Consider the following 19980-nt stretch of genomic DNA (forward strand, 5'->3'; position numbering starts at 1 on the left):
ATTTATAAAATATAATACTTAGTCCTTGTATATTAATTTTAATCTCCACAAGGCATTCTAGGCATGGGAGATAGACAGTACAAAGGCAGAGATAGGAGACAGTCATGTTTTAAGAACTGCAAGCAGGTCATCGTTTCTGGATCATAGAAAGGTTAAAAAGGCAAAGGGTTAGGCTTTAAAGAACTCTAAATGCCATACAAAAGAGTTTATATTTGCTCCTGAAGGTAATAGGGAGCCACTGCTACTCCTTGAGCAGAGGATGATATGATCACACCAAGAGGAAGATCACTTTGGCAAATGAGTACATAATGGATTGGAATGGGAAGAGGCAGAGAGGCTACTTCAGTATTCAAGGCATGAGATGAGGATGGTCTGAACTAAGCTTGTAGCAATACAGATGAGAGAAGGGGATGTAAACAAGAGATGTGAGGAGGGTAGAAACAAGATTTGGCAAAGGGTTGGAAATACAGGAATGATTGAGGGTAAGGAGTCAAGGTTACAAGCCTGGATGACTGGAAGGTTGATGGTGCCTTCAATAGCCATGGGAAATGTGAGAAGAACGGAGGGTTTGTTGGGAGAAAATATGAGTCCTGTTTTGGACATGCTGGGTTTGAGATACCAACAGAACATCCAATTTGAGATGTAAAAATGGAGGTTAGCGATGTATCCTGAAGCTGCATTCAGAGAAGAATAAAAACAATTACCCCCACCAGGATGGTGCCATCTCCTTTCTACTGCCTTGATTCCTGAGGACAGCAGTCTCAAATTTAAAAGCATAGCTACACACATCCATTCCACCTTGTTCATCCTGAATTTAGCCTCACTGATGAACAGTCCCTCAATGTCCACTCTGGACAAGGCATCTTGACTCCCTGGCCATCCTAGGATCTACTGCATCTCACAGCTATTCCTCTGGGCTAACACCAGCTGTGGATGCTTCAGCAGCCTCCACCATGGACTCCTGTCACTGGACATCTAGATTTCTTCTGAATCTCACAAGCTCACTCAAGTCTCCAATACGTCACCTATGGGCTGGGAAGAAGAGACACAGCAGTGAGGGAAGCAACAGCAGGGCCCAGGCCCTCAGAGGGCACGCGTCAGTGGCCTGGGTGAGAAGATAAAGGCTGAGTCCTGGCTCGACTCAGAGTCTTACTGCATTTTATCCTTCTCATTTGAACTTATCCAGGGAGGGAGAACAAGCTGGCCACAATGCATGCTTCTGTACACACACCAACTTCCAGCTAAAAGCCAAACAAATGGCCTTTTCTTTTCTTGCCATGTAGTACAGTGTAAGAAAATGGTCAGAATATCTGCTAGCTGGGCCTCTATTCTGTGTCTCAGCTACCTTCAGAAGCAGGCTCTCCAAACCTTAACTGGCCTCTCTCCTTGGCCATTGCCCCATTACGAATATGAATATACAGTCTACATCTGAATGAATATAAGGCAGAATTTTAGAAGGGCAAAGGAACTATGGTGGCAAAGTATTCTTGAAAAGTTGGAGGGAAACATTTATGCCTGAGGAAGGCTCCCACTTTCATCTGGGGTGGGCTACGTGGAGGTGGCAATTATTTTTAAACCTTAAAGGAACAAGATTTAGAAGGGCAGATAAGGAGGGAGTATATTCCTAAGGTGAAGCCTATGAGGCTACACACAGAGCTACTCCCTGGAGTGATATATCTGCTTGAGCCACCAGGTGGCTCTCCAAGCCCATGCTCCATTCCTTACTACTCCTGTCCATGAGCCAGGTGACAAGAATTTGTGAAATTAAACCCTTTGAAGCCTTCATTACTTTAGACCAGAGGTCGGCAACCTTTTTGGCCGTGAGAGCCATAAACGCCACATTTTTTTAAATGTAATTTCGTGAGAGCCCTACAGTGCTCACAGTGCTGTAACAGCGCCTAAAAAAAAAATTGACTTAATGGCTCCTGCAGAAAGAGCCATATCTGAACCTCAAAAGAGCCAGATATGGCTCGAGAGCCATACGTTGCCGACCCCTGCTTTAGACTGTTACACCCTTGCCGTGAAGAGCCCTGGATTTGGAATCAGTGGTCCTGAATTCCAATGATGGCTTTGTCCCTTCTTCTGTGACTTCTCCGGGCCTCAGTTTGTTTTTGGGGTTTTTTTTTTTTCAGTAACAAAACCAAATTTGGCCTGAACGACCTCTAAGGAGGCCTCTAGTTCTAAATCTGTGGTCCATTCCCTTCCCTCTTCTCCTCTATGTCTTCAGCATGACCCCAAATTCATTCCCAGACAGAGAAAAGAACATTAGCTACCTGAGAAAGGAGCATCCGTGGCCAGGAGCTGGGACGTCTGCAAGAAGAGGCTGGAAGGCAGGAGTTCTGTTGTCTCTGAGGCTTCAAAAGCTGAAGGAGCCAAGAACCTCATGCTAAGCACCCTAAAACAAGAGGGTCTCCTTTCTGGATACAAACAACAGCAACTGTTTCCATTTTTCCCCTTCTACTTCTGGAGCCCTGCTCTGGAACCTCTGAAATTCTCCTCCCCACCAGGGAAGTTTTAAAAGGATCTTCTCTCTCTGCATTGCTGGAGGATGGACAGGAAATGAGTGAGGTTATCACTGGAGAAGAAGAGAAGAGAGACACAAGAGGCACTCCCCTCTTACCATTGTAAGCTGTAAAGGGGAACATAAAAGGTAGAAGAGGTAGCAAGTCCATCCACCTGCTGGCTCTAATCCCTTGCTGTCTGTGAATTTTCTTACACTAAATAAAGGAGGTTTTAGTAGGGGATAGGGGGAAGAACATTAACTGAAATAAAAAAGTGAGGACAGGATTAAAACTGTAGAGAAATTGCTCCTGAGTGAGATGTGAATTCCCAGGCTTTCTTGCCCTTCTCTTCTGTTCTGGGTTCTGCCTCTTGCCATCATCATAGACAGGAAATGTATCCAAAGGCCATGCGCCAAATGTTGCTTGGGCTCCTAACCCCAAGGAGAAAGGGAAGGCAGTTCCAGCTTCTTCTCTCTTTATCGGATGATCTCTTCCTGATGGGCGGCACATACAGCTCAATGCCTTCACATCTTTATTCAATGTCTTGACATTCATCTCCAGATTGTGCTGCTCCTAAGTTCACATCTGGCCTGGCATGTACTAGTTGTGTCTCCCTAGGCATGTCATTTAACCTCTATCTGCCTCGGTTTCCTCAACTATAAGTGGAGATAATAATAGCACTTGCCTTCATAGGGTGGTTGGGGAATCAAATGAGATAATGTTTGTAGAACACATAGTAGGCATTTAATAAATGTTTGTTCTATTCCCTTCTTTTCTTTTACATATTTCATAGAGAAGATGAGGGCATCAAAGCAAAAGAGTAGCTGCTATTGGTCATTGGGGGTAGGATGAGACAGACAGAAAGAGAGGAGAGAGGAAAGAAAAGAGAAGAGGGGAAGAGAAGAATGAGGGGGAGGAAGGGATGCATGATGCATGACAGAGTTAAGATTCAAAATTAAATGCTATTATTTGACTAAGATATAGTAGTAATAGTAGTATTGGTAACAGCAACAACAGTGGTAATTTTAATAAAAACAGCTGATATGTATATAGATACTAGTTATATGACCCTGGCCAAGTCACTTAACTCTCTTTGCCTCTATTTCTCCATCTGTACAATGAGCTGGAGAAGAAAATTGGCAAATCAGGGGTAGCTAGGTGTATATATATATATATAGCTAGTGGATATAGAGTACCTGGAACTGGGAGGACCTGGGTTCAAATTTGGCCTCAGACAGTTCCTAGTTGTATGACCCTGTGCAAATCACTTAACCCTGTTTGCCTAGTCCTTGCTCTTCTATCCTAGAGTTGTTACTAAGAAGAAAGTAAGGGTTTTATTTTTTTAAAAGAAAAACAAAATGGCAAACCACTCTGATATTTTTGCCAACTCCAAATGGAGTCACAAAAATTTGGACACCACCGAAAATGAGTGAACAACATTTAAAGTCTTAAAGACTAGATGACAACATACTTATGCTAAGCTGAACTAATGGGATTCTGAAGGGCCTTTCCAATTCTACAAGTCTGTGATCAAGATACACAGTATGATCATTAAGAGGTGCATGTCAAGTTGGAAGAGGAGGTAAGGTGAAACAGTTGAAAGAACACTAGCCATAAAGTCAATGGTCTTGGTTCTAATCCAAAATAAAGAGATAATCTACTGTCTTTTGCCCAGTCAGATCATATCTTAAAGAGTTTGGTTATGAGTACCATGAAGGATACTGAGTTGGAGAGCACCCAAAGTGGAGTAACCAATTTATTTAAAGGATGAGAAACCATGGCATGAGTATGGTGGAAAGAATCAAAGAGATTTTTAGCCCTGAAAAGTGAAAATTACAGTTTAGTACCATCTCATAGCTTTCTTCAAGTACTAGAGAGGATATCGGGGGTTAGAGTGAACTTCTATTGCTTGGCAGAACTAGGAGAATGAATACATTTGCTAAAAACCACATTTGGGCTCCAGGCAAGGGTGGAAAAATCATACTGACTCAATGAGGAATTGGCTGCCTTAGGAAATGGCTCAAACAGAAACTTAATGATCACCTATTAGGGATATCTTAAGAGGGCATATTTATTCAGGTATGAGTTAGATTAAGGAGGCCCTGAAGTCTCTTCCAATTCTGAGATTCTGTGATCAAGTAGGAATGAGAGCATGGCAACAGGTACTAGTCATAAGGGCCTTTCCCTGGGATGTAGCTTGACCTTCTACCAACTCCTCTTTGTGACAACAGAGTTTTTAAAAAGGGAAGAGTCAAAATTCTCCAATTCAGACATCACTTCTGGGAGGGGGAAGGCAGTGAGAGATTGAAGGGGAGGAAATAAATGCTCCTTCCCAGGCTAACCAACACAAATTCAGTTCAGTCTCACATATTAGGAGTCTGATGCAAAAAGCAACCCAGAAGTATTTTTTTAGAACTCTAAGGAGCCTTAAGGATCACCTATTCCAATCTACTCTCATTTTACAAATGAGGAAACAGGCCAAGAAGTTAAGTGACTTGCCCAAGATCATATACCTAGCTGCAGAAACAGAACTAGAATTTGGGTTCCCTACTTCTCCATTTAATACTCTAACATACCATCCTGTATCTCTGAAGTTATTCACAATTACCCTTTTCTCCACTGAGTTTGCTACCTTATTAGGTGTCCACTCTATTGATTCACTGGTCCACTTTTGAGAATGAGTTAAGAATAAAATCACAATACTGAAACATACTACATCATATCACACATATCACAAATCATTTTATTGTTAATCATAAATCAAATAACAATAGTTATAGCAGGTTTCCTTTATTTCTTCTCTCCCTCCTCCAGCTTGCCTTGCAATTATCACTATGGTTTTTAACTAATGCAATTAGGCCCAAATATCTTCATTTCTGGAGTTCAGAAACAAGTGCTTGACACCAAAAATAGTAATAATCTATCCATCTGCAAAATCTTAAAATTTTGAGAACATTACTGTACTGAATGTGTATGTTCCCCACAAGAATGATGGCTGTCTCTCAGATATAGGCTAACTGCAGTTAAATGGTGGCATAGAGCTTAAGAATACTTAGTTTTTTTCTACTTGTTGAAGGCTCCAAAATATGTATCTCCAGTTTCCTGGAGTCACCTGCCCTTGTACTTCTGCTTATCAAGAATTCATCATCTTATTCCCAAACAGACATTAAATATTAAATACTTGTTTTAGGTACCAGCCTGCTTTCAGATCATAAGTAGTTGCCAGGATTCTCAGTCCCTGAGTGGGAACTATAAGGTCAAGTTAGTGAGCTCTATTTCCCCAATGAAGAAAGATTTGGTAGAAACAAATCCTAATTTCTAATGCTTTTCCTTGACTCTAGGAGGGCAAGATAAAAACTTTATTCAAGAATTTTATCCTTCAGAAAAATCAATCAATAAATGTTAATAGTTTGTTTGCAAGTGATACTGAATTTAAGAGTTCCATAGGGTATACTGCCCTGCTTGTGAGCTTATAGTAGTTAATGGTCTTGGCAAAATGTGAATTCTTAGAGCTATGAGGCTCACAAATGAAATCCATTCATGTTATGGTGGTGTGAATTTTCAGGTGTTGGTCAAGATCTGTGTTTACTTAAGGATCTCACTCATTAACTAATATGAAGATATCTGTTTTAGTTTTCTAATATTTTTGAGGCATTTGTTTTAATTTTGTTTAAATTGTATTTGGTTTTGTTAAGGAAAGAAAAAAGCCTGGTGGGGCAGCTAGGTAAGTGGCTCAGTGGATAGAGCCAGGCCTGGAGACCAGAGGTCCTGGGTTTGAATTTGGCCACAGATATATCCTAGGTGTGTGACCCTGGGCAAGTCACTTAACTCCTATTGCCTAATCCTTACCACTCTTCTATCTTGAAACCAATTCTCAGTATTGATTCTAAGACAGAAGGTAAGGGTTATAAAGGAAAACAAAAACCATCTGGCTTCTTCAAGACATCAGATTGTAAATTGCTGAATTAATGTATATTCCAAAAGGAATGTCTATTTAGAAAACTGGCCAATTAGAGGAAGAGAACATATCACAGGTTTCTAAAAAGAAACTAATAACTGTCAAAACAAAAAACAAGAACAGAGAACTAAATGCTGCACAATATCTCTTTGCTCTGGAAGATGTGTGAAATTATTAGACCAGGAAAACTTGGGGTATGATTAAAACAGAGTTGTTCCTAGTAAGTGTTAAAAAGGAATGAATTGACACTAACACCCTCTAACTACTTAAGAGCTGAGAATAAGTGAGGACAGACTAGGAAAAACTGCAAAAAGGACAGGGAGCACTGCTTATAGGAGAACTGAGGAACCAGTTTTAGAACATAGTCCAACACCCAAATCCCTTAGCTGTGATGGAAACATCTAATTTACAATGCTGAATTTCAATGGCAGCAATTGACCTGTGTTGAAAGACATTCTTACATGCATCACCTCCACTGGATTTCCCTGTGGTATGAATCCTCCAAGGTTAAATGTGAGATAAGTGATGATAATGTACAAGAGAGAAGCTAAAGGCTTTCCAATTTCCATTACATCCAAAGAGTTCCCCGCCAATATGAATTCTGATGATAAATAAGAGCTGACCTGTGACGGAAAGCTTTTCCACAGTCATTACACTTATGAGGTTTCTCTCCAGTATGAATTAGCTGATGTTGAAGAAGAGCTGAGTTCCGACTGAAGGCTTTTCCACACTCATTACATTCATAGGGCTTCTCTCCAGTGTGAATTCTTCTATGTTCAATAAGGGTTGTGCTCTGGGTAAAGGCTTTCCCACATACACTGCATCCATAGGGTTTCTCCCCAGTATGAATTCCCTGATGGTAAACAAGTGTTGGCCTGTGACGGAAGGTTTTCCCACAAACATTACATTCATAGGGCTTCTCACCAGTATGTATCCGCTGATGCTGAATAAGAGCTGAGCTTCTCACAAAAGCCTTCCCACATTCACTACACTCATAGGGCCTCTCTCCAGTGTGAATTCTCTGGTGCCTAATAAGCTCTGAGCTCCACCCAAAAGCTTTTCCACATTCCTTACATTCATAGGGTTTCTCTCCAGTGTGAATCCTCTGATGCTGAATAAGGGCTGAACTCCAACTGAAAGCTTTCCCACATTCCTTACATTCATAGGGCTTTTCTCCACTATGCATTTTCTCGTGTTTAATAAGGTCAGAGCTGCGCTTGAAGCCTTGGCCACATGCATCACATTTGTAAGGTCTCTCTCCTGTAGGAGACCTACGATATGTCACTACCCGGTCACTGTCTTCTCTTGAAGTTTCCTGGTAGGAAACTATCATTTGTTTTGAACTTCTCTGCTGGAGCAGGAAAGGGTCTTCTCTCTCTCCTACTAGATTTTCCACTTGCTTCTCTAAATGATCTTCAAGTTCACATGATGCTTCAAGTTCTAAATTCTGAGGAACATCACCTAAAAGTATTTCGAATATTCCTGTCTTTGAGTCAACTCCTTCAGAAATTTTCTGCTTTAATATCAACTCCTTGTTCTCAGTCCTGTCTTGGCAATCTGAAATAACAAACATAATACACAGATGTCAGCTGTGCTCTGTTCTGGGTCTGAGGAAACTGTTGAAGCAGGCTAGGATCATCACATGGGAAATAGCATGTTGTCAATAATTTGCACAATGATGGTTCTCAAAAAAGGTCTTAAGATCTGAGGACAGGATGGGAAAGAGAAGTGAAAGAATAGCAATTCAGAAGATCCAAGAAGTGGAAGGGAAGTAAGGAGAAGAAGGAAAGGTCAAAATAGAACAGAGAGTTCTCTTCTCCCTTTCTCCCACTGTTCCATTTCTAGTTTCCTTTTTTCTTCTTGATTTCCTCTAACTACAAACAAACCCAGGTGTCCTACGTGCTAACAACACTTTCCTTTAACTTTTCTGTCCCATAGAGCTACCAACCCATCTCTCTCCCACCCTTCACTGCTAACCTTCTTGAAAAAACTCTCATCAATTTCCTTATCTCCTCAAACCCGTGTAACATGACATCCACTCAAACCATCTACTGAAACTGCTCTTAATGGTTGCCAATGACTTCATCCTTGTTAAATTCAAAATTCAGTTCTCATCTTCTTTGACTTCTCTGAAGTTTTGATACTATTAATTATCACCTCCTATTGGCTACTCTCTCTTCTACTGACCTCAGAAACACCTGATATTCCTGGTTCTTCTCTTTCCTCTCTGACTGGTTATTTCTCTTCATCTTCTTCCTTGCTCCTTAAAATGTACGTTCCTCAAAGTCCTGATTCAACCCCCTCTTCTATGCTCCCTTCCTTGGCCATCCTAGTCACTCCAACAAAACAAATGCCGCCTTTAGGCAGGTGACTTTGGTATCTATATTTATACCTGTTCTCTCTCCAGAGCTCCAGTCATACCAGTCCATCTCCACCTGGCAATTTAAATTGCCTGAACTATATTTATTGCATATTTTTCTAAGCTTAAAACTTATTCTAACTGCATTATTTCTGTTTGTAGTACCACCATCCTCAATTCTCCCACATTGGAAACCTTGGGGCTTTGTTTTTGCTTTATGTTTCTCTATCCCCCACCTGTTAGTTCTAGTTAGTTACCCTAAGTTTACACATTTTACCTCCTCAACTTCTCTTACAACCACCCCTTCTCTTCTCTATTCCCATAACCACAACTCAAATTCAGGGCCTATATCTAAGCCATTACATTAGCCTGTGAACAGGTTTGCTATTCTCTTCTGTCTTCCAATCCATATATATATATATATATATATATACATATATATATATATATAATTTACCCATAATCTTGTATGCAGAAAAAAGGCCACAGTGTTTCTCTGCTCAAAATTCTTCAATTGTTCTCTATTACTTATTGAGTTCAAACTCCTTCCCTTAGTATTAGAGGTCCTTCATAATCTTAGATCATCCAGTCTTTCCAGATTTATCTCATAGAGCTCCTCTCCATATAATCTATATCAACCAAGATTATACTTTGCTTCTAGATCAGTTCTAGACTCCAAATTCTCCCACTTTGATGCTTTTGCTCATGTTATTATCAATACCCAGAATATCATCACTTTCTTTCCTTACTTGTTGAATGAATGCTATTCAACCTTTAAATTTTAAGAGATATACCACTTCCAGCATGGAGCTTTTCATAATTTCCCCAATCAGTAATGGGATTCTCCCTTAGATCTCAAAAAGCACCAGATTTTCCAATTCTCTAATATATATGCCATGTGAGCTCCTTGAGCACAGGGCTTAGGAGAATGCACCATCCTGCCTGAACTACTTTTTACACTATATTTAAATCAATAATGCTATTTGAAAGGACTCTACATTTTTTTAATATTTAAAAAATGGCCCTGCATTGGAGAAGAAGTGTTGTACAGTGGAAATAGTCCTGGATTTGGGGGTCAGAGGACCTAAATCCTAATTCTCCAACCTGCTGATATGTCTCAGGTTCTTAATCTATACCATGGGATGTAATAAATATGCACTCTAAACCTTACAGGATGGTTCTCAGGAAAGAGCGAGGTGACTAACCATTCCTCCCTCAGCTCATAACCTCTGTGTAATAAGGAGGCATCAAACAGAACCTGAGGGGAAGTACAGTATGATAAAAGGTGGTGGTATCTTAGCAGTAAGAAAAGCATGGCATCAAAGGCTTGGGAGGCAGCACTCTTGTTATCTTTTGTCCTGATCAGAATACAACAATTGAATCAGGATTTGCCCACTCTAAGGAAGGAAATGAATGAACTAAATAGGAAGGTAAAAGGTCTTGAGTTCATGCCATAAAAGGAATCCGAAGAAACTAGGAAAGTTTTGTCTGGAGAAGAGAGGACTTAGAAGGGAATATGGAAAAGGTATCACAACTGTTTCTGTTCACCAAGGGCAGAACAAAGAGCAACAACTACGATTTGTAGAGAGGTATTTTTAGACTTGATAAAAGAAAAACGTCCAAATATTTTTGGCTAAAATTGGGAGAATGATTCAAAAGGTAGTGGGTTCCTCATCACTGGAAGTCTTAAAGCAAAGCACAAAGTGAATGACACTCCTTCTACTATAAGCTCCTTGAGCTTGACCAGATGCCCTGAATTCTGATCCTTCCTCGGGCAATGATTAGCTACGCAAATCTGGTCAAGTTATTGCAGTACCTTTGGCTTCAGTTTTATCATCTGTAAAACAGGGATAATCACCACTACAGAACTCGATGTAGCTATGAGGATCAAATGAAATAAAGTAGTTGAAGATTCTCCTAACCTTACTTGCTACATAAGTGCCAGTTACTATTTTTTTTTTAATCCTTATTTTATGTCTTGGAATTGATACTAAGTAACTGTTCTAAGATAGAAGAGGAGTAAGGACTAGGCAATTAGAGTTGCCCAGGGTCATGAGGACAAATTTGAACCCAGGACCTCCCAGGCCTGGCTTTCTATCCACTATGTTACCTAGACACTCCACCAGTTACTATTATTAACTGGATCCACATCTCCAAATGAGATTGCTCCAGATAGCCTCCAAACCTAAAACCATTGAGGCCATGATCCAAGGAACCTGGCTGTTCCTTCACCCTGACTCCAGGCTGACTGGTTAAGATAGAAACTTCACTCACCTCCTCGGAAGCTTCTTTCTTCAGCTCCTGGTGGATCCAGGCTCCAGGGTTCTTCTTCTCGTTCCAGCATACAGATCAAGTCAGGTTTGGAGATGGGGAGCCCTGTTCATAGAAAGGAAACAGGGAGGGGTGGTGTGTATGGGGAACTCAGGCCACCCCTTGTTGTAATTCCCAACTATCCCCTATTCTGTCTGTAAGGAAGTTTTGCAGATGATCACCAGCTAGGCAAAAGAGGTTTTTATAAGTGCACTTTAGAGTTTTGCAAATTTCTTCTTTTGCTATTTTTTCATGACTGGGAGAGGAGTTAGATTAAATAACGGAGAGGCAGCACAGTAGAAAGAATGTTGGTTTTAGGACTTATGCACTTGTGTTCACATACTAGATCTGCTACTTACTATATGAATATAAACAACCATCAGACTTCTATAAACTGAAGGGGTGACCTAGATGATCTCTAAGGACCTCACCATTCTAGATCTACTAAGATCCTATGATTCTAGAATGCCAAGAGCTCTGCACATGGAGTCTGGAAACCTAGGAATAAGTCCTGGATTTGCCACTTCCCATGTGTCCTTAGCCACATCTAGAATCTACCTTTAAGATTCTAATGTTGTGTGTGGTACAATGGAGCAGAATTAGATTGGAGTCAGTAGACTTGGCTTGGAATTCTATGTATCAGTGATGGTGAAGACATGGCACTCAGAGCTCATTCGTTTCCCTGTTTCCCCTCTTCCCAGCACTGGAGGACATTTTTTGCATGTCCCACCACCACCACCCTCCAGCTGCCCAAAGCAAGCACTTTTTCCCTCCACTCTCTCCAGTAATGGAGGCTCACAGACAGCTTGAATTTGCCCTCTGGGCACTTAAAAAGGTTCCTCAATGAGGCATACTTCCTAGCTATATCACCTGGGGCAAGTTACTTTATCTAGAGTTTAAAATTCCTTATCTGTAAAATGAAGAAAATACTTATACTATACTTATCTCATATACCTTAAAGTACTATAGAAATGAAAACTATTGTTATTTTCAATGTCTATTCCTTCCTTTTTCCCCCCTTTTAATACCAGAGGTTAGGGGTGAACAAACCCTTAGGACTCTGGGATATGCTCTTAAAGAAGAGCAGGGAACTCATTGCCTTATTTCATCTGGGTTACTTTGGCATAGTAGAAAGAACTTTCAACATGAAAGCAGGAAGGCAGGATTCATTTCTTTAAAGCTTCACCACATAGGATCTTCATAAAAATCTTGTACAGTTGATAGAGCAAGAATTATTAATCCTGTTTGACAGATGAAGAAATCAAGACTCTACTGTTTAAATGACTTGCTCTAAATCATATAACTAGTCAAGTCAGAATTCAAACTCGATTCAGGCTAATATTCTAATACTTTACCTGCCGTGCTGCCTGTGGAGCAGAGATTCTTTACCTTTTGTGTGTCATAGATGCCTTGGGTAGTGTGGTGAAGCCTATGGAGAAGAGCCTATGGAGCAGAGATTCTTTACCTTTTGTGTGTCATAGATGCCTTGGGTAGTGTGGAGAAGCCCTTCTCAGAATTATATTTTAATGCAAAAAATGAAATGCATAGGATCAAAAAGGAGATCAATTCTTTTGAAATATAGTTATCAAAATATTTTAAATAACAAAGCCACAGATCCCAGGTTAAGAACCTCTACTCTATACTTTCCAGTATTATCCCCACTCCTACTCAGTGGAGACCTGCCCTTTAGAAACAGGCATATATCTGGGATAAAAGGTTAGATGTGTCCATCCTTGACCAAACTCAAAGGAGGCTTCCAGGGTTCTCATATCTATTATCATTGGGAGGGCTAAGGCTAACATAAGCAAACCTGAGGCAATGAGGTAGAGAGTTGAGAGAATCCTTACCCAACAAGACCATGTTCCCAAAATTCTCCAGCATCACATCCCTGTATAGGCTCCTCTGGTCAGAGTTCAGATAACCCCACTCGTCCTGAGTGAAAGATACAGCCACATCCTCGAAGGTCAGCAACCCCTGAAAACAACATGTGCCTACTGGGACAATGCCATATATATAAAGGCAAGGGTAGGAGAGAAGGGAAAGGGTAGAATGAAAGTCATAGGATCATATAAGGTAGATAAGGAGATTGAGCTAGAAAGGACCTCAGAATTCATCTAATCCAATATTCTTATTTTACAAAAGAGGAAACTCTGATGCAGAAGAGGTAAAATAACCTGTCTGAGATCACATACCCAATACATAGCTGAGCTGGGATTTGAGTCCAGGTATCTAGTACTCTTCCATTCTTGGATCACTGCCTTCTCATGGAGGAGGTTTTTTTGGAGTTCATGTAGTTCAATGAAATTATGAGTTATCGTACATGGTTACCCTTGACAAACAAGTCACTTTGAAGAAGGAAATGGCAAACAACTTCAGTATCTCTGACAAGAAAACACCAAGAACAGTTTCAAAAATAATAAAAGATATGACATTGGAAGATATCCTAATGGGGAAATGTAGAAGACAACTACAAGGAGTTCCAGTACTAATGAAGCAGCTGGGCCATGGCCAAAAAGGAAGTACAGCTGCAGATTGGTGACAAAATGAAAATCCAATGCTGTAAAAGATCACCATTCTACAGGAATCTGGAATGTAAGAACCAGGATAAACTGGATATGGTCAAAAAGGAGATGGAAAGATTAAACATCAACATCTTGGATATCTCTGAACTGAATGGTCAGGAACAGGTGAATTTAAATTCAGGGGATTATTACCTATATTATTGTGGACAAAAAACTCTTAGAAAAAAATGGAGTAGCCCTCATAGTTAATAAAAGAGTAAGAAAAGCAATACTGGAGTATAATCTCAAAAATGACAGAATATCTATTTGAATTCAAGGCAGACTATTCAACATAACAGTAATACAAGTCTATACTCCAACTATTGAAGCTAAAAGAGGCCCAAAGTTGATCAGTTCTATGAAGACCTATACATCTAGAAACAGCACAAAAAAAGGACGTCACTTTCATTTTAGGGGGTAGAATGCTAAACAAGGAAATCAAAAGATAATTAGAATATCAGGCAAGTTTGGCCTTTGAGTACAAAATGTAGCAAGGCAGAGATTAATAGTTTTGTCAAGATGATTTGCTGGTCATAGTGAATTCTCTTTTTCAACAACCCAAAAAGGTGACTATACCTGGACATCACCAGATGGTCAATACTGGAATCAGATTAATTATATGATTTGCAGCCAAATGTGGAGCAGCTCTATACAATCAATCAAAACAAGACCTGGAGCTGATGGTGGCTCAAGTCATAAGCTTATTACTACAAATTTTAGACTTAAATTGAAAAAAGTAGGGAAAATCATCATATTTCATAGTTATGACCTAAATAACATCTCTTAAGAATATGAAGTAGAAGTGATGAATAGATTTAAGGGAATAAATCTTGTAGATGGAGTACCTGAAGAACTATAGACAGGTTCACAATATTGGACAGGAGGCAACAACAAAATACATTCCAAAGAAAAAGAAGAGCAAGAAAACAAAATGACTAAATATTTTACAAATAGCTGAGGAAAGAAGGAAAGGAAAAGGAAAAAGAGAAAGGGAAAGATATAATCAATTGAATGCAGAATCCCAGAGAACAGCAAGGAGGTATAAAAAGGTTTTCTTAAGCAATTCAAAGAGAGAGAAGAAAAACAATAGAATGGGAAATATAAGATCTTTTCAAGTAAATTGAAGATATCAAAGGTAATGTTACATGCAAAAAAATGGGCATGGTAAAAGACAAAAAATGGTAGGGACTTAGCAGAAGTAGAAGATATTAAGAAGAGGTGGCAGTGGTAGGTAGGTGGCACAGTAGATAGTGTCAAATTTAGAGTTGGGAGAATCTGGGTTCAAATCTGGTCTCAGATACTTCCTAGTTGTGTGATCCTGAGCAAGTCATTTAATGCCCATTTGCCCAGCCCTTGTCCATTCATCTTAGAGTTGTTTCTAAGACAGAAGGTAAGGGTTTAATAAAAAAAAAATTAAGAAAAGAGATGGCAATAATACACAGAATATCTATACAAGAAAGATCTTAACATTACCCATAACCATAATGGCATTGCTACTGATCTAGAGCCAGGCATCTTAGAGAATGAAGTCAAGGGGGCCTTAGGGAGGGAGCACTACTAACAATAAGACTAATGGACTTGACAGAATTCCAACTGAGCTACATAAAATTCTAAAAGATGATCCTGTCAAAGTGCTACCCTCAATATGCCAGCCAATCTGGAAAACTAGTGGCCATTAGATTGGAAAAGATCAGTTTATATTCCAATCCTAAAGAAGAGCAATGCTGAAGAATGTTCAGATTACTGAACAATGGCACTCATTTCACACACCAGCAAAATTATGCTTAATATTCTACAAGTTAGGTTTCAGCGATATGTGAACTGAGAATTTGGTCCCATCACATTTTGGCAAATAGAAGAAGAAGAAATGGAAGCAGTGTTAGATGTTATATTCTTTGGTTCAAAGATAACCGCAGACAGTGACTACAGTCATGAAATTAAAAGACACTTGTGCCTTGGAAGGAAAGCTATGGCAAATCTGGAGAGCATACTAAAAAGTGGCATTACCTTGCCAACAAAGTTCTGTATAGTCAAAGCTATGGTCTTTCCCAGTAGCGATACAAGGCTGTGACAGCTGGACTATAAGGAAAGCTGAGTACCTCAGAATCAATGCTTTTGAATTGTAGTGCTAGAGAATTCTTTTGAGAGCCTCTTGGACCACAAGGAGATTAAATCAGTTAATACTTAAAGAAATACAGCCTATACACTGGAGGATCAAATACTGAAGTTGGAACTTTAATACTTTGGTTACATAATGAGATGACAGAACTCCCTGGAAAAATTCCTGATGTTTGGAAAGATTAAAGGCAAAAGAAGGGGAAGGCAGAGAATAAGATGATGAGATGCATAGATAGTATCATGGAAACAAAGAATATAAACTTGGACAGGCTTCAAGGGATGGTGGAGAATAGAAGGGCCTGGCATGCCATGGTCCACAGGGTCACAGAGACAGACATAACTGAATGACTAAACAACTAGTATAGTATTCTTTCCCCTACATTATGATAATAGTATCAGAGAGAAGGAACTGAGAAGGTGATATAAAAGATTCTCTGTGTATGTCTATGTGGTGGGAACACCTGGAAAGATAACATGAGATTAAAAACTTTTTTGAGCTCTTCCCAGTTTACTGATCTTCCAGAGGAAACAAGCACCCCAAATAAATGCTTATGAACCCAGTGGAAGGATCCCAGAACTTTCATTTACCCCAAAATTCCAAAGTCCTACAAAGCACTGGGAATTGAGACTTTGCTCCTAAATATGAAAATATCATTCATGATGTTTTCTTAGGCAACTTCTCCTCCTGAGTGTGACCACCTATTATATTCTTAGGAAGGAACAAGAAAATTAATATGTGTGAAAATTATAGTGAATTATCCTGTAGAATCCAGCTGTACATAATTCTCTGAGGGGGAAGAACCAATATCCAAAACTCACAATTAATAGCAGAGTGAAGAATATAAATAATACATTTTCCTTTCCCTTACAAAATGGTGCAGATACCATGACTAGTTTGGTTGTCTGTTGAGTTAAAGAGGCAACATACCACAGTGGAAAGAGCACTTGGAGTAGAGTCAGGAAAAGTTAGAGTCCTGCCTCCTGTACTTACTAGCCATGTTATCTCAGGCAAGTCATTTCACCTAGGCTTCAGTTGTATATAGGCAATAAGTATACTTTGCAGGTCATTATTGCTCTACTAAATGCCACTCTGATAGTTTATCTGGAGTTGGAAGAGACCCTGGGTTCTCAAAGGAAATTCCAATAGAGTTTAAATTATGAGATAATTTATAGCAAGCTTGCAAGGGTACAAAAGTACAGGCCTAGCAATATACTGTACATCTGTCATATTTAACAAATATAACAAAAATCTGGAAAAACTCCTCATGAGAAAGCTAGTCACCAAGATACCAAACTTTTCTGCAGCAGTGACGCATGGCATTCAACTACCAAGGAACAATGATTTGGGTAGGGAAAGCCCCTCACCAGGCAAAACACACTATTCTTTAAAAAAAAAAAAAAAGTTCTAGGGGGAACCATGAGAGAATACACACACACACAAAAACACATTCCCCTAAGGTTCTCTTATACCTTTAACATATACTTAATATATGTTTTATATGTACACATATATCAAAACATACAGTACACATAAATTATATGCATTTATATATTTTATTTCTACATATTATGTATGTATATGTATACATATATAATGTTTTATGACTAGAAAGTGCTATACAAATGTGTTATATGGATTTAGGCTTGAGTTATCCACATCAAGCTCCTCCTAGATTTATAAATTGTTAGTATTAAAAGGAGTTTTTGGTCATCTAAGGTCTAAGGAGGTACTCTAATCTAATCTCCTTATTTAACAAAAGAGGAAATTGAAAGGAGGGATGTGTTCTAATATAAGAGACCACAATGGACTTTAATAAGATAGTCCCAGCTACATCAGAAGGAAGATGAGGAGTATCAGTTAGCATTTATATAAACAGGCTTTAAGGTTTGCAAAATAGTTTACAATATTATCTCATTTTGTCCTTCCAATAACCCCAGAAGTTAGAGCCTATTATTATAAATATTTTTAGATGAGGAAAATGAGGCAAACTTCGTTAAGTGACTTGCCCAGAGTCACACAGCTAGTATGTTTCTGAGGTCAGGTTTGAATTCTGGTCTTTCTGACTCCAATTCCAACACTCTTTTAGTAAAGTACTTGAAGCTTGAGCATCAAAACAGATATCTTGAACAGAGAAGCTCAAAGCTGAAAGAGCCGGGGCCACATATAGGAAACAGCCATAAGATCTCAAGAAGGACAGCTCACCTGGGGCCTGGCTGTTGGGAAGATTGTAGTAGCTGTCATCACCTGGTCTCTTGGACTTCCCTCTAGGAAAAGGGTAGGCCCAAGGTGAGAAGAAGCTGAGGGAGGAGAAAGTTACCATGAATAAAATCACTCAGTTTGAGATTCCTTCACTATTCATGCTAATATCTTCATTCCCATTAGAGGATTAGAAGATAACAAAAAAAAACCCTCTCTCTCCTCCCTACCATCTCTTTCATATCTTTTATTGTCTTAAAGCTCTGAAGAGGGGGGAGACAGTTATTAAAAAAAATGCCAGCCCCCATCCCAAGAATTCTTAAATGAGTGTGTGTGTGTGTGTGTGAACATCTAAGTATGCTAGATTGCTAGGCCCTGAAAATTTGTCAAGACAGAAGAGACAGACAAGATGAGGTAGTATAAAAACTATCTTGAGGAGCTGAGAGAAGTTTGGCTGAGGTCAGGTGAGTCCTCAGGGACGTCAGAGATTCAGGACCTCAAATTAACTGCTTCCACACAAGTCATACTTTAATTTGCAGGTTTATAATGTTAAAACTCTTACACATAATCCACCTAATCCCATCCCACCCTACTTTCTAACATGAGACAATAAATTCTACTAATCCAGCACTGATTATTGTGTCTATTATCTATTTGTCCTACTAGACAAATATCCTTCCCTTAACTGGGTTTGGAAAGGTCTAGCAAATGATCCCCCTTTGTCCCATGTGTGAGAAGCAATTTTTGGTTACTGGCTGCCATCTCATGTTTCTGGTTCCTTTCTTCATTCCTTTAGAGGCCTAGGTCTTCTCATAAGCTAATATCATCAACCCTATTTCCAAGGGTTCTCACTGGGAACCAGCCAAAGCAAGACAAAAAGGGGCCCCAAAGTTCCAGGAAGATGAGGTAACAGGTGCTCTGATATCATAAGAAGGAGTAAAATTTCATGTCCTGAAAAATGAAGGCAAATTTGGTTTCTGAAACTTGGAGGCTTTCTAATATTCCATACAATTATACCCCCATTTCCTAACATTTGCTTTTTACCTCTCCTTCCTAATTTAGCCACATGGATACCGATGGTGGAAGTGTTGGGCAAAAACTAAGTACTAGGAAGCAATGATGGAAAACAAACTATGCTGAATAAAAAAAACCTAAGCATAATCAAATTAAAATGACAAATCTCTTCCATTCCATAAATTGATTCAAAAAGCATTTATTAAGGATCTACTGCACTTGGCACTGGGGCAGCTATGTTTACATGAAATGATTCCTGCCCTCAAGGAGCTCACAGTCTAATAAAAGAATAAGATACAGAGATAACTATTTTTTTTCTATCATTTGGAGAGATGAAAACATTCATACCCAAGCAGTTGGCTCCAGATAAGCACTATAACTTCATGTATTCTCCATACTACTCTCTGAACCTCTGAGAAATAAATCACAAAGTCCAGCAGAGTTCACTGGTGACTATCCAAGAATAATCCATCCATCACCAAAGTCCAATCCTCTTTAGGATGTTGGTCAATCCCCATAGTTCCAATGCTAGGAATAGAGTGACTCCTTCCAATTACAGCAAGGCTGACCCAATTTCATGCTCCTGGTGGCTCATGGAAACCCCACTTTTCAAAAATCCAGGTTCAGCCATCAAGCTGTCCCAAGAATTCATTTCAATCACCACTGTAGGATACTGATTAGTTCAAATTTTTCAGAAAGCCTTGAAATGGACAATACCCATGCATGGAAAATACAATATTTTCTGTAATACATAGTTCTGAAAAGCTAGAAATAGATTGAATTTCTATAAATCTAAGTCATATTCTGAAACTATCCAGGGGGCTTGTTATTTATAGGAACATCATGGTAGATAAATTCTTTCGCCAAGCAAGGAATATTTTAGTAATGCAACTAACTGTCCCTTAATATATCTGTTTCTATGAGTTTAGATTTTTGTATTAACACATTTGCTTAATGTTGGA

At 39.3% G+C, this 19980-nt stretch overlaps 1 protein-coding gene across 1 annotated transcript in view; it reads right to left on the reverse strand.

Moving 5' to 3' along the window:
• The window catches only part of LOC123255796 (zinc finger protein 383-like), a 138638-nt gene extending 118989 nt beyond the window's left edge, over positions 1-19649 (reverse strand). Inside the window, exons 1-5 of the mRNA XM_044684530.1 lie at positions 19576-19649; positions 12484-12557; positions 11093-11194; positions 7083-8016; positions 2274-2395 (exon numbers count right to left, since the gene is read on the reverse strand). Coding sequence (XP_044540465.1) covers positions 2274-2395; positions 7083-8016; positions 11093-11194; positions 12484-12557; positions 19576-19649 — 1306 coding nt within the window. The remainder of the gene's footprint in view (positions 1-2273; positions 2396-7082; positions 8017-11092; positions 11195-12483; positions 12558-19575) is intronic.
• Between the last annotated feature and the right edge of the window lie 331 nt (positions 19650-19980).

The sequence above is a fragment of the Gracilinanus agilis genome, chromosome 1 (assembly GCF_016433145.1).
Source record: "Gracilinanus agilis isolate LMUSP501 chromosome 1, AgileGrace, whole genome shotgun sequence".
Lineage (NCBI taxonomy): Eukaryota > Metazoa > Chordata > Mammalia > Didelphimorphia > Didelphidae > Gracilinanus > Gracilinanus agilis.